Source organism: Plecotus auritus (genome assembly GCF_963455305.1).
Source record: "Plecotus auritus genome assembly, chromosome: 7".
NCBI lineage: Eukaryota > Metazoa > Chordata > Mammalia > Chiroptera > Vespertilionidae > Plecotus > Plecotus auritus.
In genome coordinates this window covers 96,157,222-96,179,756 of record NC_137774.1, presented here as the reverse complement: position 1 = coordinate 96,179,756, position 22,535 = coordinate 96,157,222, and the positions used below count along the sequence as shown (strand labels likewise).

The following is a 22,535-nucleotide window of genomic DNA, read 5'->3' as shown; positions in this document are numbered from 1 at the left end:
AATAACAGAAGTCTCTTCTCAGGGCATTTTTTACATCTACTTTGTGAATGTACAATGGAAATTAATTCAGATGGGCTTGTTTTGCATGTGATAAGTATTTTTCCTATAAATCATGCTTTTCAGACACACAGATTCAGCTCTAAATAGAATAGAAATATCTATATACAGCCTTCATGTGTCTAAGTGCTATTTATTTTTGTTTTAGGATGGCTACTTTGCTTAGCAAATTCCGGATAGACTTCTCTGATATAATGGTCCTAGGAGATATTAATACTAAACCAAAGAAAGAAAAGTAAGTTATTGAATAAATTACTTTGTACAAATTTCTGGTACTTTTGGATAACCTACTCAGTCACTCTAGTAACAGATCATTCAACTTAAACTAATATATGGCCTTTTGGCCTGCTGTTAGTTACATGTGAAGTCAACTTTTTAAAATTAGCACTGAGAGTTGGCATGCTTATAGCAGATTTCAAAGTTAGTCTAAAGGCCTTCAATTTCCAGCGAATTCAATTACCACTTTATAAGAAATTTCTGAAAATCATTAATACCACAGAAATTCCACATGGTTCTTTAAATTTCCATTGTTTATGCCCATATTCATTATGACCACTCAGTCCCTACTCCACATAGAAATTAGTTACACTGTTTTGTTTTATTACTAAAATAGGAAAAATCTAAGAATTTGCCTATAACAGTTGCATTTACAATTATCAAGAAGTAAAAGATTTGTGGAATAGTGTATCTGAAAATGATAATATTGTGGTTATCATGATATGTATATTACTGGATAGAATTTTAATAATTCTCAGATAAATGTTGAATAAATGATGAAGCTGGTGTAAAAAATCCATCCTATCTAATAAAAGAGTAATATGCAAATTGACTGTCACTCCAACACACAAGATAGCCTCCCCCATGTGGTCAAAGATGGCTGCCCCCATGTGGACACAAGATGGCCAACAGGGGAGGGAAGTTGTGAGCAATCAGGCCAGCAGGGGAGGGCAGTTGGGAGGGACCAGGCCTGCAAGGGGAGGGCAGTTGGGGGCAACCAGGCCTCCAGGGGAGGGCAGTTTGGGGTTACCAGCCTGCAGGGGAGGGCAGTTGGAGGTGACTAGGCTGGTAAGGGAGAGCAGTTAGGGGCGACCAGGCTGGCAGGGGAGTGGTTAGGGGGTGATCAGGATGGCAGGCAGAAGCGATTAGGGGCAATCAGGCAGGCAGGCAAGCAGTTGGGAGCCAGCAGTCCTGGAGTGTGAGAGGGGTCCCACATTGAAGAGGGTGCAGGCTGGGCTGAGGGACACTCCCTATGCACGAATTTCATGCACCGGGCCTCTAGTTTTAAAAAAAATAGTAAGATTATACTGTGTAAGGTTGTAATCAGGGAGAGATTTGTTTCCTGTTATAAAACAACTAGAGGCCCAGTGCACGAAATTCGTGCACTTGGGGGGTGGGGTTCTCAGCCCAGCCTGTGCCCTCTCGCAGTCCAGGAGCCCTTGGTGGATGTCCAACTGATGGCTTAGGCCCACTCCCCACGGGAGAGGCTCCTGCCACCACCGCTGCACTTGCCAGCAGTGAGCCCAGCTCAGGGTTTATTGCTGAGCGGTGTTCCCCCTGTGGGAGCGCACTGACCACCAGGGGCAGCTCCTGCATTGAGTGTCTGTCTCCTGGTGGTCAGTGCGTGCCATAGTGACCAGTCGTTCCACCGCTTGGTCAATTTGCATATTAGCCTTTTATTATATAGTATAAAAACCGGGTGCTTTGTATGAGACATACTTGAAAAGGGTGTTCAAGGACTCAATTCCAGTGTGTGTGTGTGGAGGCTTCTCACACCAAACAATTCTCAGACAAAAGCAGAGTATCGAGAATTCAACTCAATTAGGACACAATCTATCCAAAGTTAGAATCAAATTACACAGGTAAAGGGCTCAGCCTCACAAGAACTGCCCTCCACTTAATTTTTTTATTTTTAAAATATGTTTTTATTAATTTCAGAAAAGAAGAGAGAGGGAGAGAGAGATAGAAATATCAATGATGAGAGAGAATCATTGATCAGCTACTCCTGCACTCCCCACACTGGGGATTGAGCCCGTAACCCAGGGGCATATGCCCTGACCGGGAATTGAACCATGATTCCTGGTTCATAGGTCAAAATTCAACCACTGAGCCAGCTAGGCTGTCCTCCACATTAGATTCCAGCCACAAGCACAAGTTGTTACCTATACTTCTGACAGACTAGCTATAAATCAGAGGTTCACATGACTTCCCTCTCCAATTTCAGTTTGCTAGAATGGCTCACAGAACTCAAGAAAACCCATTTACTCACTAGATTACTGATTTATTACAAAGGATAAAAATTAACAATCAAATGAAAGGGATACATTGATTGAGTTCCCCAACATAAGGAGCTTCTAGCCTTGTGGAGCTTGGGGCTCAGCAAGGTGGCATCTGGAAGCATTCTGGTCTCCAAAAAGAAGAGAAAAGGACCAAGAAGCTGTCCTCCCAGTTTTTCTGAAGCTTCATTACTTAGTCATGATTGACTGAGTTATTGGTCATTGGCAATTATACTCAATCTCCAGCACTTTCCTTTTTGTGGGACATTGCAGGTTTGTGGGGGGAGACAACTGAAAGATCCAAACCTCTAGTCACAAAGTGGGTTCTCCTGGCAACCAGCACCACCCTTGGGTTGGGTCCAAAAGTAGAGGATTAGAATACTGTTCATGTTCTTTTAATGTCTTTTGTCCTATTACGTATTTTTGGATTTAGAGATTAATTCTCCATCTACTTAAATGTTTAGTATCTGCCCTTCCCTCCTTTCAAAATGTTCTAGTACCTTTTCTTATACTACTTTTATGTAGTGGTATTTGAACTGGGAAAGGGAAAGCCTGTGAGTGTTTTGAGTAAAGGAATAACACAATTTGACTTATTGCTCAAAGGGATCATTCTGGCACTGTGGTGAAAATTTACTTCGATTGGGGTGGGGGTTTGGACATAGGAGCAGGGATAGATAAGAGATCAGAATAGAGGAGAGCACAATAGCTGGAAAACAATAACTGCTTACGTTATAATTTTATGTTTCAAGATCTTACTGTTAAGTAATTCAAAATAAGGTTATCAGTATTCTTTCTATTGTTTTTAAGTATTATAGCTTTTGATGAAATGATTGAGCCATACAGACTTCATGAAGATGATAAAGAACAAGATATTGCAGATAAAATGAAAGAAGATGAACCATGGCGAATAACAGATAATGAACTTGAACTTTATAAGACCAAGGTATTCCTTTTTTTTTTTCTGCTTACTTTTCATTAACCTTCCATGTGATTTAAAAAAAATATTTAAGACATAAAAGTAAGTATCAAGAACTGCAATTTGTTACAGAAGGAACCAGTTGTGTAAATTAAATCTACTTTAATTTGGATTTATATGTGGGCATTGTATAGAATAATTTTGGAACTGATTTTTATTATACCAAAATTGATTTTGGTTTCTTTTTTGTCTACTTATAGTTTTATGAACCATGATAGGTTCCAATTTTCAAATGGTCTAGGAATGACTTTGTCTTGTTTCATTTCAGACATACCGGCAGATTAGGTTAAATGAATTATTAAAGGAACATTCAAGCACAGCTAGTATCATTGTCATGTAAGTAATACCTGCACTAAGATTTTCTTAGGTATTAATTTTTATGGTAATGCAATTAGGGTTAATTTCTATACAAGTACATATCCATTTAACATCCATACTGACCTAGTAGTTGTAAGGAGGAAAAACAAACTTTTTAAAATACACCTTGCTCTAAGCATATGAGAAGAAATTAAAATAGGAGGAAAGAAAAATCTTAAATTTATATGAATCTAAGTAATTTATTATTGTACATTTTGGAATTTTCCTTTATCTTTTTCCCACCTTTTAAATGTGTTTAGCTTTGCCATCAACCATATGGGGTATGATGGCCTGAAATTCAAATTTGGACCCCAGGCACCTTGGTTCTCAAACTTAATTCATTCCAGAAGCGATTTGTTAAAAAACGGAATCATTTTTCCCCATTAGAAATAATGTAAATTAAATTAATCCATTCCAGACCCCAAATGATTCCCTGTTTTAACCTTTCTTATAGTATACAGTGCATGTCTATTGTACTGTTTAGTCCAGGAATGGGCAAACTTTTTGACTCGAGGGCCACAATGGGTTCTTAAACTGGACCGGAGGGCCGAAACAAAAGCATGGATGGAGTGTTTATGTGAACTAATATAAATTCAAAGTAAACATCATTACATAAAAGGGTACGGTCTTTTTTTTTTTATTTCAATAGTTTTATTCATTTCAAACATTTTAACAAGAAGAATGTAAACACTAATTATTATAATTTGAAACTTCAAAAAATGGAGGAATCATAGCACAATAACATACCTTATATTGAAGATGGCAAAGGCAAAATAAAATTGCCTAACAAAGGAAAGGTACAAAAGCCTTTCAAATTAAACTTAAATATAATAAAATAATTTAAAACTAAAACAAATAGAAAAGAAAAAAATGTGTAAACAGTAAATTAAACATTTTCTTTAGTGCAACTTCCAAATTATGCCCGGGACGTAGATGTAGATGGCAATGTAGACTGGGTTGAAAGGTTTTTGGTCTTTAAAACATCAACTTCAGTGGGAACAGTGTTGTTGGTCTCCTTTTTAGCTAATGCTCTGATACTGTGCTCTCGAGGGGCGTGTCTCCCTACATCACCACGATAACGTGTCTACGCATTCCCAGGGTGATGTCGGGGGACGCGTCCGCGGGCATTACAAGGAGCCTCTGGAAGATTGAGAGGTTGTTCCTTCTACTGAATGGGCGGATATAAATCCGCCCACTCAGAAGAAGGAGCTGCGGCCATGTTTCCCGACGTTGCCATGTTAACACTGCTGCTGGTGAAGGAGCGGAGGGGAGAGCAAGAGAACCCTCCACTCTTTCGGCTCCGCGGGCCGGATAGAACAGCCGAACGGGCCGGATCCAGCCCGTGGGCCGTAGTTTGCCCACGGCTGGTTTAGTCTATAAATAAACACTTATTTTCTTAAATTTATTGAACAAGCCCCCTACTAGCCTTAAAGGAATCACAATCTTTAGCACTTGTTACAGAGGTGTCTTTCAGGTCAGAACATTATCTTTGCTTGTTCATATATCACTGCCTCCAAAATGCAGTCACTGGTTCACTGCTTTTCCTTTATCCAAATCAACAGCAGTTTTTCTATCTTCAGTTACCTGTGATCATTGCTTCTTTCACAACCTTAGCAACATTAGCAACTCTTTATGGCCTCTTTATGTTTTAAAATTGTGCTAATGTTGATTTCACCAGCAAAATAAGCATCCTCTCCTTTGTTGCCTGGAGATGCTTTTTGTCATGCTGAGGTATCAGCATGAAAGGGTTGTCAGGTCAAAAACTGAAGATTGATTCTACCACTGAGACATTTTTTCTGTGAACAACTTGGTCAAGAACCAAATTGAGATGGGAGACTTTGAAAAATGAGGTTTGACTGTAATCAAATTGCTTGGAGGATTAAATTTTAAAAGTGGTTTCCTGTCTGAATCCCGCCCCAAATTTCCATACACAAGACTTTACATACAGACACATTGTCCTGGCAGTGAATATAGCTAACTCTGGCTTTCCTTCCACTGAACCAAGTTAGCTAGATAATAACTTGAACCCAAATTCCCTCAATCCTGAAGCCTGGGTTCTTAAATAGGTGAGGAAAGCTTAGGCCTTCAAAAACATGCCAAATGATTGAATAAAGTAATACCAAAGGATTGTGTTTCTGATTAACAATAAACATTTAGTACATCAGAAATTATTAAGTTTTGCCAATAATCATATAGCTGTGATGGAAGATGGTAAAACATAGAATCTAGAAACACTAGTAGTATAGTAGTTGCTATACTATATGCAGAATTTCCCCACACTTAATAATATGCTTTAACTATAGTAACTGATTATATTGTGACATAATCTAAAATTAGATTATATTGTGACATAATCTAATTTTTATTACATTTTATTCTTCTCAACTTAAATGCATTGCTGAATTTCCTTTCTTTTTTTGATACCAGGAGTCTCCCAGTTGCACGAAAAGGTGCTGTATCCAGTGCTCTCTACATGGCGTGGTTAGAAGCTTTGTCTGAGGGCCTGCCACCAATTCTCCTAGTTCGTGGGAATCATCAGAGTGTCCTTACATTCTATTCTTAAACCTTCTACACAGTGGACAGCCCTTCCCACAGTACTTCATTACCTAGTGAAGTAACTGAAATCCTCAATGACACATTAACATCACAATGGCGAACTGTGACTTTTCTTTCACTATTTCATTAATTTGAAAGCACACAGGGAAGTTGTTCCATTGACATGTATATGGAGACTTCAGTTTTAGTCAGTAATGTATCTCAATTTTAATGATGATTCCTTGTTGTTGGACTAAAGCTCATGAAGTAAAATTTTCCTTTGCTACTTGAATAGCAATAAAAGTATGTTATTTTCTGATTGATGAAAGGAATACAAAAAGCCTTTAGCCTTGAGGTGCCTTCTGAAAATAACCAAATTTCATCCATATATCCTCTTTTATAAATTTATAGAATGTCAAACTTTGCCTTCAGCTATTAGTTTTATTTCTAGTCTCTTCCACTTTAAAATGGACACTGCTTTTCTTCCATTGACCAGTTAGTGTTGAGTACTGTATGTTTTCTATTATTTTTGTAAAGGTATATGCTAGACATTACAGGTGAGAGTTAGGGCAAGTTAATGGGGGGAAAAATGGGAACCAAAAAGTGACCCCAAGTTTAGGTTGTATGAGTATGTATAAATGTAGACCTAGGGGGAAAAGGCCCAATAAACCTTTTTTTTTTTTTTTTTTTTTAACTTTTAAGTGGTTCTTATTTGTATCTTCAGTCAATTATTAATAAAACGTTAGGGAAGGTTGGAGATTTATCTAGTACTTCTATATACCGCTGAAAAATTACATAGTCATTCTTTAGACAAATTATATAGTTATTCTTTTGACAGAAATTCTCAAAATCATTTGTATTTATTAAAAGAGATTTGTCCTAATTTAGAGTTTTCTTTAAATCTAAGAGAGTTTTAAGGAATGCTAAAAATTTTTTCTGAAGGAAAATCATTGCCATTTCATAGAATATTTCAAACACTACATGGAATTTCACTATACCATCCTTTATAAATCATTAAAATAATGTTTCATCAAATGGTTAAATGGACCACTGGTTTCTTAGTGAAATGTTTTTAGGCTTAATTCATTCAAATGTCAAGTACACTTAGTCTTAATTAATATACTCAGGTTTGAACAGATTATTCTGAACATTTAAATTTAATCCATTCTTAATACTTTAAAACTTTTGTGTTAAGAAAAACTGCCAGATTGTGCTTTTGAAATGTCTGTTTTGACATCATAGGCTACTAGTACAAATATGACTGTGTATGTACTGTTATTAAAAGCTTTATATAGAATTATTAATGTAAAGTTTTTCAGTTTTTATTCAAGGAAGGATTTCCTAAAAACATTTCAAGGGATCTATATCTACATATATGTATGTGTATGTGCATATGTATATATAATGACATTTATGTTGCTGTTTTTTTGCATTTTAAATGATCAAGATTCATTAGATTAAAATGGTTTTGTTTTAGTAAACCTAAGTTCAAAATTAGATTGAAAGAGAGAGGTTTCCTGGAGAACAAAGGTGATTATTTGAAGGGCATGTAATTCACACAGTTATCATTCAGATAGAAAATGGAGAACATTTAATCTGAAGTACTGTTCAGTGGGTTCATTGGTATAAGTTTCAATGGTGAAGACTTTATACAGGTTTTAATAAATCTTGATAGAAATCTATAAAATTACTGTTGTCAACAGTGCAGTATTTTTGCTGCATAAGTATGAACTAAGTTAATATAAAAATGAAGATCTAATAATAATTTTGAATTCAGAATGTTAAGAAAATGAAATAATTGTTTTTTTCCAAAATACTTTTTCCTATGTTATAATGCACAGCATTGTTGAATTTATGGCAGGTTTTGTAGTGTTTGGGGGTAAGAATGGTAGAAATGTCAGATTAGTCAATAAACTATTTATGTTGGAATTTTTTAAATGGATAATAGGGCATAAACTAAGTGCTGCTATGTTGAAATGTGCACAGGTACACTTACCCTTTTTTTTTCCAGGTTTTTCCCATTCAGGAAAACATCATTGTGATCTGTACTGCAGGAACCAAATGTCATGCATCATACATTATGTATAAAGTACATAAAGTATATCTAAATATGCATAATGGGGGGAGGGTAATATTGTCTGTGAAATAATGTAAGAAGCTTTTCTCTTTTTAAAAAACATTCATTACTTTTACTTATCACTAGACACCAGGTCAGAATTTTTAAGGTTAATATACTGCTCTAATAAAATTCAATAATTAATTCTTAGAGATGCTAGCTAGTGTCAAAGCTACTCTAGTCTTTTATTTATACTGAATTTGATTATTTTAATGCCCTTTTTTTTTTTTTTTTTTTTTTTTTTTTTAGTTCTAATCATTGGTGGTAACTTGGAAACAAATAATTATGCAATGGCATTTGAGCATTCATTATTCCTAGAGGTAAAAATTCAATGGGTTTAGAGAGAATGGTGGTATTACGCTAATTATTAATGGTTAATTAAATCAGATATTTATTTGTTACATTCATTTGTATTTTAGGTTTTCTTTTACATTCTTTTTATATACTTTCTGATATTACATATTTTTAAAGACTATGGAAATAATTTAAAGATTTGCGCTCTGGTGGATGTTTACTAAGTTTGAAAATGTAATATTTTGATAATATTGTATGATAACTGTCACTTGCTTTTCTAATGTTTTAACATTGAGTATTGCAGTTGCTGCTTTGTACAGAGGTTACTGCAATAAAGGAAGTGGATTCATTAAAACTATATAATGTCTACTCATATTTTATGTTTTGTAAGTCTATGTCAGATTTAACTTAACCTCATTTATATAACTACTAGAGGCCCGGTGCACACTGAAAGTAAATTAATTAGTAATTAGGTGGCAGCTGGCGGACAGGACTGGGCGAGATGGCAGGACATGCTCTGAAGCCAACCTGCCGCGGTCCCTCCCCAGCCAGCCGCACCTGGGGCAGCGCCGGGGCTTGAAGGGTGTCTGCAGAATGAGCAGGGCCCCTCTGGCAGGTGGAGTCCCTCAGCCTGGCCTGCGGGGATTGAAATCGGAAGTCCGACATCCCCCCGAGGGGTCCCGGAGTGCGAGAGGGCACTCTGCAAAGTTGCTGTCGCTCAGCAGCTCCGGCATTGAGCGTCTTCCCCCTGGTGGTCATTGCGTGTCATAGTTACCAGCCAGTCACAGACTTCTATATCAACACTAATAAAAGAGAAAGATGCAAATTGACTCTTCCTTCTCGATGCCCACCAGCCAATCAGGAGTATGCTAATTAATCCAACAAAGATGGTGGGTTAATTTGCATACACAGGCGCCGAGTGGCCAGGGGCGGGACACTTGCGTCATCGCCATGGCAATGACGCAGGCATTCCACACCGCCCCAGCAGCTCCACGCCTCTGGGCAGCATGGGAAGATGGAAAGGCAGCTCCAGCCAGAGCAAAGGTGGTGCCAGCAGCCAGGGAAAGGAAGGCCCATTCTTGCACAAATCTTCGTGAGTCGGGCCTCTAGTATATAGATATATATAGATTATTGATTCTGAGTTTTTAAAGTGGCTTTTATCTTAATATTCATTCCTTGGGAAAGTTGTTTGAAATTCTTCACTATCCCTAAGCCTTTGGAATAATCACTATTGATACTGATAGTGTGGTTGAGCCATATAAGATGCAGCTCATTTTGATTTTTAAAAAAATGATTTAGCTTTTTAAATTCTGCTTTATCTTTGGGGCAAATCATGCATTTATAAATGAGGAAACTGAAGATTAAATGGATTCATAGTTCCCTGAATATAATCTGGTTCTTTTCTTCCTAAGATATTTAGTTTGGCTAAGCTGATTTTATAGTTTTCAATGTATTTTCACTTTCTCATTTGGACATTACAGTAGGTATGCTATATACACAGTCAGCTATTAAACCCTCTTTTACTCTTGAAAAAGCAGCTTGGAGCAATGTAGGGAGTTTCCCAGATCATGTGGTAAATCAAGGAAGGATGTTGGCCTAGAGCCCAGGTCTTTCATCTCCAGGAATATTTATATCATGCATGTACTGCTGATAAATCCATAACTTAAGAGGGTTGTGCTAGATTTGCTAGATTGGTAATTTCCAAACTTTCATACAGTTAAGAAAATATAGATTGCGATAATAGATCTGAAACCAAACGTACATGTCCATTGTATGATCTTTGCTTCTTATTCTCAATAAGTTACTATTTAGGCTCGTTTATTCACTGCTTTGGGGAGTTAAAAGAGAATTCTAAAGCAACTATGAATGTAGCATTTCCTAATATCAGGAATGTAATTCCTAAAACAGGAATGTAATTCATCCTTGATCTAACAGGTTTTTTTGTTCATTCACTAGGAAGAAAGACAAATGCATTTGATATGCTTCTGTCTATGTAGCAACAAGATATTTGTAGGATTTGAGCAAACAGTTTGTAGTTTAATGTTTAACTATTTGATTGAATATGGCTCAAGTCCTAGGATATACTCATCAGAAAGTACTGTTTAGTTTAGCTAGTTCACATACATAAAATGTTTTAGTAGCTTAATCAATTTGATATATGTATGACTACTAAAATACCTGAAGATCTAAGTCTCAATGCTCCTAATATAATTCGAAGGCAATGGTCATAGCTCTGTTTTACATGTGTGATAGGCATTTCAGATAGGCTATTAAATGCAAGCATTAAGAACTTCAGTCCATTTTTCCCCCTCGAATCTACCTTTGAATTTTGTTTTAGACAAGAGTTAGAACTATTGTTTTAGGGAAAATGTGAAGGCCTCTGAATTTGTCACCTGCTATTGTGCAACCTTATTTGTGGCTGTTGTCCTCACAGATCAGGAATTCATTCTCAAAAATGAAAGTGTCTGCTCAACACATCCTTTGTTCCACTATTCTAGAATATGAATGCAAATTATCAAGATATTCTGCCCATGGCTACAAATAAAAATAAACTTACTTTTTTTTAGGAGAAAACCACTTTTAATTGAAAAATAAAACAATACCTCTCAAATAAAACTGTTTAACAACATAAATGGTAATTTGTTGAAGAAATCGCTTCCCTAGGTGATAGTGTGAAATTTCGGTATGAGTATCAATACAATTCCCCTCCTTTATCCTGACTCAGTTATAAGCATATTAAAAATAAGAACCTTTTCAGAAATTTAAACTGAAAATCTGTAAAGCCTAACCTTATTTCTAATCCACAGACAAGAGGGGAGATTTTAAACAAACACTTCCATACTGAGGACTTCCCAGATAATAGCAAATACAGTCAATATTTCCTTTATGAAAAAGCTTATATAAAAGACACATGAGACTATTAGTGATACTGAACTAATCCACAAAATTTCAAAACACAATTTCATCAAGATGATCTCTACTACAACTTTTCTTTCAAGCTCTCACATACCCAAATAGTTTAACTTGACATACTGGGAAGTATTAAATTTTGAAAGAAAGTACTAACGTTATTGCTTTAAGTTAGAAAAAATCTATGGTCAAGTCTCTTATTAAAGAGTTAAACAGCTATTCTTACAATTACACTCATGTAACTGCAGAAAACACTTCCAGCATGCAGTAAGCATCACTCTTCTGAATGACAAAGGCATCAGTTCATTAAGATGCATGGCTTTTGGTGACTGTTACTCCACATAAAGTCATTACTGTTTGACTGAGAAAGGTTGTTTACAAAACTCCACTTCCAAAATTAACATTTTTATTAAATCAAGTTAAAAAAATTCACTGTAGAAACGTCAACAGGGTTTTAACAAAACCAAAATATCCCTTTTTATACAATGCATGTATATATTAGCAACTACTTCTGAAATTTTATGTTCTTTTAAAGAAAGCATAAACAATGTATATTAGTATGGAATGTCACCTAACCAACTCTTCAGCGTTTACTCTGTGATTTGGGCCTTCTAGTACAAGTTATTTTATGATTTTCATTAATGAATACTAAGAATAAACAAACCCAGTCTGACTAAAAAGCAGTGAAACAGTGGCTGGAAAATGTGTCACCACTTCAGTCATGCATTATCATTGAGAACAAAGAGCACCATATAGACAGGTAATTAAGTGTGTGTATAAACTCAGTTTTTAAGGTGTAACAACAGCCAACTAGCCCACGTAGCATTTGGCTGTTACCTTTTAAAAATGTGGTGATATACAAAATGTTAATCAAATCAAGTAAACACTTAAATCCCATATTGCTTAACTATTTTTAAAGTCTGAATGGAAATCCTGTATGTAAACTGCATGCATGTGTGTGTATTATACATATGCATCTTTAGCTTTGCTTGAATTTCTCAACGGAGATCATGAAGCCAAACTTCTCACTTACATATATATGTAGAACATACAACGGAACTACCATCTGAAAGTTTCTAATAAAAGTTTCATCTTAGCTAGTGAGAAACACTGGCTATTGAAAAATTCTGAAGCCAAAGAGCTGTAAATTCAACTTAATATACTTTAGGCTTATAAATTAGTCAGCCAAACAAACAAGATTTGAAATTAGCAACTGCCCACCAAAGAAATAAATGTTCCTCTTGATAGTTCCTTCTAATAGAAAAAAAAAAAAAAAGAGAAGGAAATATCCTTACATTGAGCTTTTACTTTTTAAAGTTAAAATTATTAAAGAAATCTCACTAGTCTTCAAAAGTACTAAATGTTATATAGATACCATGTACTTAGAGTTGAATTCTTCAGCTAGAATCTGCATTAAAATTTTTTCCTTTGGATTGTTTCATTAGCACTTCAAGTCTCTGTTGCGCAACTCTGACAACTGGCTCAGATTTGTTAGGTTCATACCAACCACATCTTCCTGCACTCGCTACTGTGTTATCTGTGTTCAATAACGTCCCTGGGAGAAACCGCACCAAATTTCAAAAGCAACATAAGGAAAAATTCAAGAGTGTGTAATATAAAAAAGATAAAGTACAACAAGAATTCCCTTTCGCCATTACATTAGTGAAATATAATCCTTTCAATGCTTTTAAAGATAATGTCCTAACATTCATTTTTAACTTTTCAAGAGAAAGAAATTTTCAGATGGCCCACCTTTATTTTTCAACTTAAAAACTAAAACAATAGACTGGATTACTTTTATTAATATACACATCAAGTTATTGAAATGGTGACTGCATGTAGTTTTCTCCTTAAAGATGTCACTTGCAGGTACAAAGATGCTCAGATGTCTATAGCCTTTAGATGTTTACTTGAAAAGATTCTTCAACAGCAGTTTGATAATGGGTTTCCTCGTCCAGCTGAAGATTCACAAATTCTCCATCATCAAACTGATGTCTTTGATTTAGATGACTAACGAAATTTCTAGTAATCTGGCTAGGATCTCCGCAAGGAAGAGAACACACAAATAGGGCATGTCACAGGAACTATTTGAAATAGGTGATTACTGTTACAGTGATCCAGTAAACGCTGTCTGGTAAAATTTGATTCTTGACACAAGGGACACTTAAAGGTGGGATGCCCAGAACTTGTATTCTCTTGATAAGTTTCTATGTTATCAGATGTAGATGTTTCACTCCTATTACTGTTCCCTACTGAATCTTGAGAGATCTGAAAGTTTGGAATGATAGTAGAAACACCATATTCATCTTGATACTTCTTACAAGATTTATAATGATGTCTCAAGCAATAGAATTTAATCTGTTTTGCACAGCACCTGCAGCTACCAGATAACTTCCTCATGGTATTTCTAAGGCCTGTTCAGGACATGCTCTTTCTCTTCTAGTCACATTTCCACGACAGAGAGGACAATGTATTCCACTTTCTCTCATTGCAGTCAGGAAACATTTTCTACAAAAAACGTGCTGACAGGACGCGGTCCGCACCTGCGTCTTGAGCACCTCCTGGCAGACGGAGCAGTAGAAGTTGTCCTCAGTGTAGGAGGCAGCTGCCAAGGGGTCCTCGGCCATGGCGGGGGCAGGGAATCCTGGCAGCGGTGGCTGAGGTGGCAGTCTAAACTTACTTTTTTGATCTATGGATATGCAAAGACAGAGGACCCTGACTCTGTACTTGTCAAATTTCATTAGAATATTGCTGAAGTCTTTGAGGTGAAGAAATGTGCATATTTGTCATGGAAGTGTTAACTTATCCTATATGATAATAGAGGAATATGCAAATTATCCAGGACACCCTCACGGGTAACGACTGGCAGGAGCGTGTGGGCGTGGCTGTGTGCTGCACGAGGCCAGGGGACGTGAGGCTGGTCAAATGAACTGCATTCACATGCCCTAAAGCACAAACATCCCAGCAGATAACTCAATGCAGGTTATGATTACACAATAAATCACAACGATTACACAATATTGATTACACAATACATTTATTTTTACCTAAAAAATGTAACATCTCATTTAAAGTGCCCCAGTAAAAAAAAAAAAAAAAAAAAAAAAACTTAAAAAAAAAAAAGCCGAAACCGGTTTGGCTCAGAGGTAGAGCGTCGGCCTGCGGACTGAAAGGTCCCAGGTTCGATTCCGGTCAAGGGCATGTACCTTGGTTGCGGGCATGTCCCCAGTGGGGGGTGTGCAGGAGGCAGCTGATCGATGTTTCTCTCTCATCGATGTTTCTAACTCTCTATCCCTCTCCCTTCCTCTCTGTAAAAAAATCAATAAAATATATTTAAAAAAAAAAAAAAAAAAACTTAAAGATGCCCCAGTAAGGCTGCTGAGGCTTTCATCTGTCCCTTTCTACACCAAAGACAACAGGGTTCAAGGAGGAAGGGTTCCAGTTTCATTTTCTCAGCACCCAGCTAGGAGGCCTCCCTGGGGCAGCTCTCCCCTCTGAGCCCTGTGCAGGATGGGCGCTCCGCTCCCGCCTGGGAGCCCAGAAGGGAGGCAGAGCGAAGTGCTTACCCGCCGGGACCCCGCTCTCCCTGGGAGTCTGGCGCAGAGGGCGCTTTCCCTAGGAACCCAGAAATCCGCCTCCCGGGGCGACTGTGCAGCAGCCAGGCCTGGCGAGCCACGGAGAGGGTGACCTACCCATGCAGATGTGTATGCTGGCGGAGGCCACGCAGCTGCCATAGTTGAAGTCGTCCTCGATGGAGGACCGGGGGTAGTGGGGATTGGAGTAGGCCATGTTAGCAATGGAACCCCAGATCCCCGTCAAATGCCTAGAGCACATGGACTTCAATAGTCCTCGGTCACTTTCTGAGCAGCAGTCAGCCCCGACTGGGGATCAAACCCGAAACCTAAGAGGTGCCCTGACAGAATGGAATCCACACCTTTGCTGTGGCAGAGGAGCTCCGGCCCACAGCAGAGGCCAGGGCACCGCAGAGGGGTTTTGCTGAGGGGCCCTGACAGGCAACGCATAGCGCAGTCGATTAGAAACTCCTCCTGATACAGCAAGGTTGCGGGTTGGATCCCTGGTCAGGGCACAGACAAGAAGTAACTAAAGAGAGCATAATAAGTGGAACAACACACTGGTACTTCTCTCACTCCCTTCCTCTCTCTCAAATAATAAAAATCAAAATAAAAAATAAACCCTCTGGCTTGCAGGGTTTAAACAGTTAGAAAGCACAGTCCCATCCCTTCCCATTCATTCAACAAATACTTCATATGCTCCTTCAATAATCACACTGGGGATGGGTGTTTGTCTTGCTTAATCCTCACCTGAGGACATTTTTGCATTGATTTTTTTTTTTTTTTTTTTACAGAGAGTGGAAGGGAGGGAGAAAGACAGAAACTAATGTGAGAGACACCAATTGGTTGACTCTTGCTGAATCCCCGACCAGGGCCCCGGATTGAGCTTGCAACCCAGGTGTGTGCCCTTGATCGGAATCCAACCCGGTACCCTTCAGTCCGCCTGAAGAAGCACTATCCACTGAACCAAACCAGCATTTTTTTTCTTTTTAAGTCCTCCTCTAAGGATATGTTTTTTTCATTGATTCTAGAGAGAGAGGAAGGGAGAGGAAAAGAGAAAGAGAAACATCAATCAGTTGCCCAAGCAATCCGACAGGGATGGAACCCACAACCTGTGTATGTGCCCTCAGCTGGAATCGAACCCATGACCTTTGGTGTGTGGGAGGACACTCTAACTACTGATCCACACCGACCAGGGCCTGGAGGTACATTTAAAAATCTTTTTCAGATCTGCCTGGCCAGGTGCCTCAATTGGTTGGAGTCTCAACCTGTGCACCAAAGGATTTCCTGTTGGATTCTAGGTTAGGGCACATACTTAGGTTTAGGTTAGATCCCGGTGGGTCAGGAGGTGCAGAGGCAGCCTACTGGTATTTCTCTGTCACATGGATGTTTCTCTCTCTAAAAATAAATTTTAAAAACATCCTCAGGTGAGAATTAAAAATATATATATATTAAAAATTTTTCAGATCTAAAATTTTATTTGGTTCTTTTTTAAATTTTATTTTTCATTTACAGTTCACATTCAATATCCTATCCTATGTAATAAAACCCTAATATGCAAATCGACCGAATGGTGGAATGACTGGTCACTATGAACTGACCACCAGAGGGCAGACCCTCAACGTAGGAGCTGCCCCCTGGTGGTTGGTGCGCTCCCACAGGGGGAGCGCTGCTCAGCCAGAAGCCGGGCTCACGGCTGGCAAGTGCAGCGGCAGTGGCGGGAGCCTCCGCGGCAGCACAAAGGAGCAGCAAGCCAAGCAGTAGGGAGCAGCAAACAGGCAGGCAGTAAGGAGCGAGGGGTCCCAGACTGCGAGAGGGCACAGGCCGGGCTGAGGGACCGCTCCCCCCCAGTATACGAATTTGGTGCACCAGGCCTCTAGTCCAGTATAAGAAGGAAAGTAGGTTGCTGAGCAATTTTATATCCAGCTCTTATATCTCTAATGATAGATATACCAAGGAAAAGTTTTTAAATTAAGATGGCAGTGTCTTTTATTTGCATATGATACACATAATGGCATAGAATTACTACAAGACACATAATTACACTTGCTCTTTTACATTCTAAATAAAATTAAGCCCCAACTTAAGTCATTTTTAAAGGAGATAGTCACAATTTGAAAAGCAGTGTGTTTTAGGAATTTATCTAAATAACCAATAATCCACAAGTTATTTTTCTTTTAAGCCCACAATTTTGCTTATGCCATGAAAAACTCTCCTTTGAGTTTCTAAGAAATGTTACTAGTTAAGAAACTTAAAAGATGACAAAAACAATTTGGGATTGGGGGTTTGACAATAGGATGGAAAGGTATGCTCTAAAAAAGAGGTTCATAGATTATGGAAGATTTGCCTCTTCCTGGCTAAAAGTCTTGCTGTCATTTTCTTTTGGGGAATCATAAATTTTGAAGAACGAAAGTGAGGTGTGGTTTTTGTTTTTTTCTGAAATTTTACATATGTTAATCAGCATCTCCTATTAGCTACATGGTACCAATCTCAGAGGTATAACCTACAGCTTTCAGTAATCTATTTATGGCTTTTCCATCAGTAAAGATAATCTTTTGTTTACTGTCTGTGCACCTGTGAGTTTAGCATTGTTGATATAAAATTCACACTTGGGTTTGTGTGTTTTTAAATTGATGGTAAGGAAGCACAGGTGTATTATGTATTGAAACACTAGAACAGTGGTTTCCAAACTTTAGTGTGGTCAAAATCACCTGGAGGATTTGTTAAAATGTACTTTTTTTCCTGCCAAACAAACTTCTGAGTGAAATTCCTCCCTGTCACAAGTACTGCTTTTCAGTAAAACCCTCCCTTATGTTTGCCTTTGTCCTTTACCCATGCTTCATCTACTGCGTTTCTCCCACAGCTATATGTTTGTTCATCTCCTCACCAGCTTTGAATTCAAATAATGACATCCCAAATCCAGTATTTTCCTTTTATAACAGTTAGATATTGGTCAGTGGCAGGAATAGAAACCAAAGCAGCCCAACAGAAAAAGGAAGTCCGGGAAGACAACTGAGCTCAGGACTCAGTTTAGTGTAAGCAGGGAGACAAGACCATGTCATGAGGGCTCTGTCCCTACCTTTCTGTCTCCAATTCTTCAGGTAAGCTGTCACCATTCAGTGTCCTTGATGGCTTCTGAAAATACTCAATCCCATCGTTCAGCAACAACTATAGTTAAAAGGAAAAAAAGTGGATGTTGGCAGAATAACCTCATTATCTGTCAGGACCCATACCCTCTCCCTGGGGTTTGCATTGGAGTCTGGGCCAGGAAATTAGGGAAAGGCCTCAGATTTCTAGCTCATCATGGCTGTCTCCTCCAGGTGCTAGGTTGCCCAGGTTCCAGCTATTGATTTAAAGGTGAATGGCTTTGTAGGCCAAACCTGGGCTACTGACACCATTACTAGGTTCCCAAATCTGCAGCTAAATGCTTATCAATAGACACTCCCAGCTTCCACTCCAGCCCAGTAGCCACACAGCATCCCCAACTCAAAAGTCTGTTCAGAAGACATTAGGCAGAGGTTTCCTGCTTCCTTGTCTGCAGCAGCTGGATCTGCAGCACCTCTTATTTATTTATTTATTTACTTACTTACTTACTTATTTATTTATATATTTATTTATTTTTCTTGTCTAAAGTTTTACATATGTGCAGCACCTCTCTTGTCCTTTCACCTCTGCCCACAGCAGGGGACAGCTTCTCCTTTATTTTCCTTCCCCTTTCCATGTCTTCATGACCCATGGGAAAATGCAGAAAAACTCAACTAGCAGGCTCTAGATCACAGAAATGTCTGTTTTTCCTGCAGCACCTAGAAATGCAATAACCACTTAGCAATCCCTTTAGAAATGCAATAGCAGAGTTCTCCCTCAGCAAAACAGGCAGAGTGTATGTTTTCTAAAGCAACTAAAAACAATCTGGTTGATTTTTCCTATTATGTTGCATTAAATTGTTAAAACAGCCCACCTTGTTTCCCTTGAATGTCATACCCAAGCAATTGTAACCCAGCAAAAGCTTTAAAAAACATAGGTTGGGGGAAGACATTCGTTAGTACCCAGACTAAAGTAGAAGTAGGAGGGAGCCAAATGACACTGGTGGCATCAGTACCAGATAGGAGGTCTTTACAACAGCTCAAGTGAGAGATGATGGGAGGGAGGGAATGAACCAAGTGAGTAACGGAAAGAACAGAAGGAGAGTTTAGATTCAGAAAACAGTGAGGAAGAATTTAAAAAGCAGTAACTTACAACACTCATAAAAGTTAAAATACTTAAATGTAAGACCTAAAAACATAAAACTAGAAGAAAACATAGGAATAAAGCTCCTTGACATTGGTCTTGGAAATGATTTTTTGGATATGACACCTAAAGCACAAGCAAGAAAATTAAACAAGTGGACCATATCAAACTAAAAAGCTTCTGCACATCAAAAGAAACCATCTACAAAGTGAAAAGACAACCTTTAGAATGAGAAAAAAATATTTGCAAACCAAATATTTAATAAGGGGTTAATATCTAAAATATATAAAGAACTCATGCAATTCAACAGCAAAAAACCAACCCCATTAAAAGATGGGCAAAGGCCCAGCTGGTGTGGCTCAGTGGTGGAGCATCAACACAGGAACCAGGAGGTTACAGTTTGACTCCTGATCAGGGCACATGTCCATTTGTGGGCTTGATTCTCAGTAGGGGCATGCAGGAGGCAGCCGATCAATGATTCTCATCAATGATGTTTCTATCCCTCTCTCCCTCTTCCCTTCCTCTCTGAAATCAATTAAGAAAAAAACATTAAAAGAAAAAATTGGCAAAGGACATGTATAGACATTTCTTCAAAGAAGATACACAAATAGCCAAAAGTACATGAAAAGATGTTTGACATCACTATCATTAGGGAAATGCAAATTAAAACCACAACTGATATATTATCACACCTGTTAGAGTGGCAATCATAAAAAAAGGCAAGACATAATAAACGCTGGCATGGATGTGGGAAAACAACAACAACATTGTGTATTGTTGCTGGGATTGAAAATTAGTACAAGTACACTGGAAAACAGTATGGAGAGCCTAAAAACAAAAGAACAAAAATAGAACTACCATATGATCAAACAATTCTATTTCTGGGACTATATCCAAAGGAAATGAAAACACTAACTTGAAAAGCTATATGCACCCTCATGTTCATAGCAGCATTATTCATAATGGCCAAGACATGGATACAATCTAAGTGTCCACTGATGGGTAAATGTATAAATAAGCTGTGGTATGTTGTGTACATATATAAACACATGCATAATGTATATACACAATGGAATGTTATTCAGCCATAAAAAGAAAATCCTATCATTTTGACAACATGGATGGATCTTGAAGGCATTATGCTAAGTAAAATAGAGAAAGACAAATCCTATATAATAAAAGCCTAATATGCTAGGTGACCAACCATTCTTTCTACTAACCAGTTGCTATGACATGCACTGACCACCAGGGGGCAGATGCTCCAACCAGTAGGTTAGCTTGCTGCCGATTGGGACTGGGTGAGATGGGCTGAACACATCCTAGAGCCTTCCTGCGGTCCCTCCGCAGCCTCTAAAATATTTCTTCTAATTAATTTCCTTTCAATGTGCATGAATCCATGCACCAGGCCTCTAGTACTGTATAATCTCACTTATATGTGGAATCTTGCAAAAAAATCATAAAAATATATCAGACTTCTGGTTCCCAGAGGCAGAAGCTGGGGAAGGTAGAATTGAAGGAAGATGGTCAAAAGGTACAAACTTCCAGTTGTAAGATAAATATTAGGAATGTAATGTATGACAGGATGATTATAGCTAACACTGATGTATGATATAGAGAAAAATTATTGAGAAAGTAAATCCCAAGAGTTCTCATCACAAAGAGAAAATTCTTTTACCTTTTTCTTTCTTTTTATTGTATCTACACAAGAAGATGGATATTAGCTGAACCTATTGTGGTATTTCCTGATAAAAATCAAACCATCACGCTCTATGCCTTAAACATATACAGTGATGTATGTCAGTTATTTCTCAGTTAAACTAAGGGCAGGGCAATAGTGTAGATAGGAGGAAAGACTGGGTCATGAGATGAGAATGACATTCTGGCTTGGGCCAAGAGTGGATGCTGAAATTGATAACACAGGAAGTTGAGTAGGTTTGGGGAAAGGTGTGCATGTGGGAGGAGAAAAGGAGCTGTTTAGTGTGGAGACAAGTCAGAATGATGTAATATGGGAGACAAAGAGAAAGTCATTTTGTGGTTACTATTTACTTAGGTTTTCTATTTCTTGCTGTGTCCATTTTAATAATCTTGTTATATGTTAATTCCTATGCATTGATTTTTTTTCTTTTTACCAATTAGGTAGAGCATGCTTTTATAGTTTCAAATTTTACACACTTAATATATTTCTTTCTTATTTTACTTTTTCCCCCTCATTTCTTGATTGGATTTCTTTCTGTTCCCTAGAAAAGACACACTTTTAGATTTAGCTATCACTTTCATTAATGTTCTCAGGTGTCATGGCTGAAGAAACAAATGTAGAGAAGCAATGCTCTATGTTTTAATTCTCGCCCTCATTAGAAATGACCTAACTTCAATAGAACATGTGTTTTTTTCTCATAATCCTTAAAAAACACACTCTAAGATATCAATCTATGAAAATCTATTCACTGTGTTTTTAAAAGATACCAGTATCTTGCAAATCTGTTAGCTATAATCATCTGTTAGCTATAATCATCAGATAAATCTGTAGATAAAAGAAAACTCATGCTCTTATCTCCAACAGGCTTAACTGTTTCAAAACATCTTCTATTTCTAAAACTGTGGCACAAAATTAGCTCCTTGGCAGGAAGCTGCACATTGAGCTCGGGTTGCACAGAGAGCTGACATGTTCTGTTGGATGAACTTCTTGTACTGGGATAGCTGATAAACAAGAGTTAGCTCTTGAACTTTTAAAAAAGTGATGAGGAAGAAAGTCACCAGTATGGTTCAGTGAAAGAAATATTGTCTGCTTATTATAGGAGACCATGTTTGTTCTGAGACGTTAATAAGTTGAGTGTAAAAATACTGGAAGGCCCTTGTAAGAGTGGAAATAGAAATGTAGACATGGCTTTCCGGAGCCGGGTTTCAGTCCCGCCTGCCCTGCTTATTGTGATCACAGCCCCTCTAAGCCTTGCTTCTCAACTCAACAATAAGGATAATTCTATCCACTTCAGAGCGGTCGTGTGAGATCTAAATAAGTTAAAATATGTAAACTTCATGTGAACACTCTCTTCTCCTCCATCTCTCCTGAATGAGGAGTAAGAAGACAATACTCCACCAATCAGAGCACCGTGATGACTCCATCTTCTTGCTCACCACCCAGGACAATTCATCATTCAATCCTATTGATGGTTCTTCTAAACATCTCAAATCTTTCTCTCTCACCAACCAATAAATTAGCT

At 37.9% G+C, this 22,535-nt stretch overlaps 1 protein-coding gene and 1 pseudogene across 3 annotated transcripts in view; one reads left to right on the top strand and one right to left on the bottom strand.

Moving 5' to 3' along the window:
• The window catches only part of SLC12A2 (solute carrier family 12 member 2), a 95,068-nt gene extending 88,574 nt beyond the window's left edge, over positions 1 to 6,494 (top strand). The window contains exons 24-27 of one of the 2 annotated variants that reach the window (XM_080678421.1): positions 206 to 292; positions 3,138 to 3,273; positions 3,575 to 3,642; positions 6,091 to 6,494. In XM_080678421.1, coding sequence (XP_080534547.1) covers positions 206 to 292; positions 3,138 to 3,273; positions 3,575 to 3,642; positions 6,091 to 6,226 — 427 coding nt within the window. In that variant the 3' untranslated portion in view covers positions 6,227 to 6,494. The remainder of the gene's footprint in view (positions 1 to 205; positions 293 to 3,137; positions 3,274 to 3,574; positions 3,643 to 6,090) is intronic. The other variant, XM_080678422.1, reaches the window with a different exon arrangement.
• Positions 6,495 to 13,416: 6,922 nt separating this feature from the next.
• Positions 13,417 to 14,145, bottom strand: LOC308253864 (E3 ubiquitin-protein ligase RNF138-like; annotated as a pseudogene). The gene is made up of 2 exons: positions 14,038 to 14,145; positions 13,417 to 13,786 (listed from the first exon to the last, which is right to left on the bottom strand). The product of its transcript is annotated as an E3 ubiquitin-protein ligase RNF138-like (transcript).
• Positions 14,146 to 22,535: the final 8,390 nt, after the last annotated feature.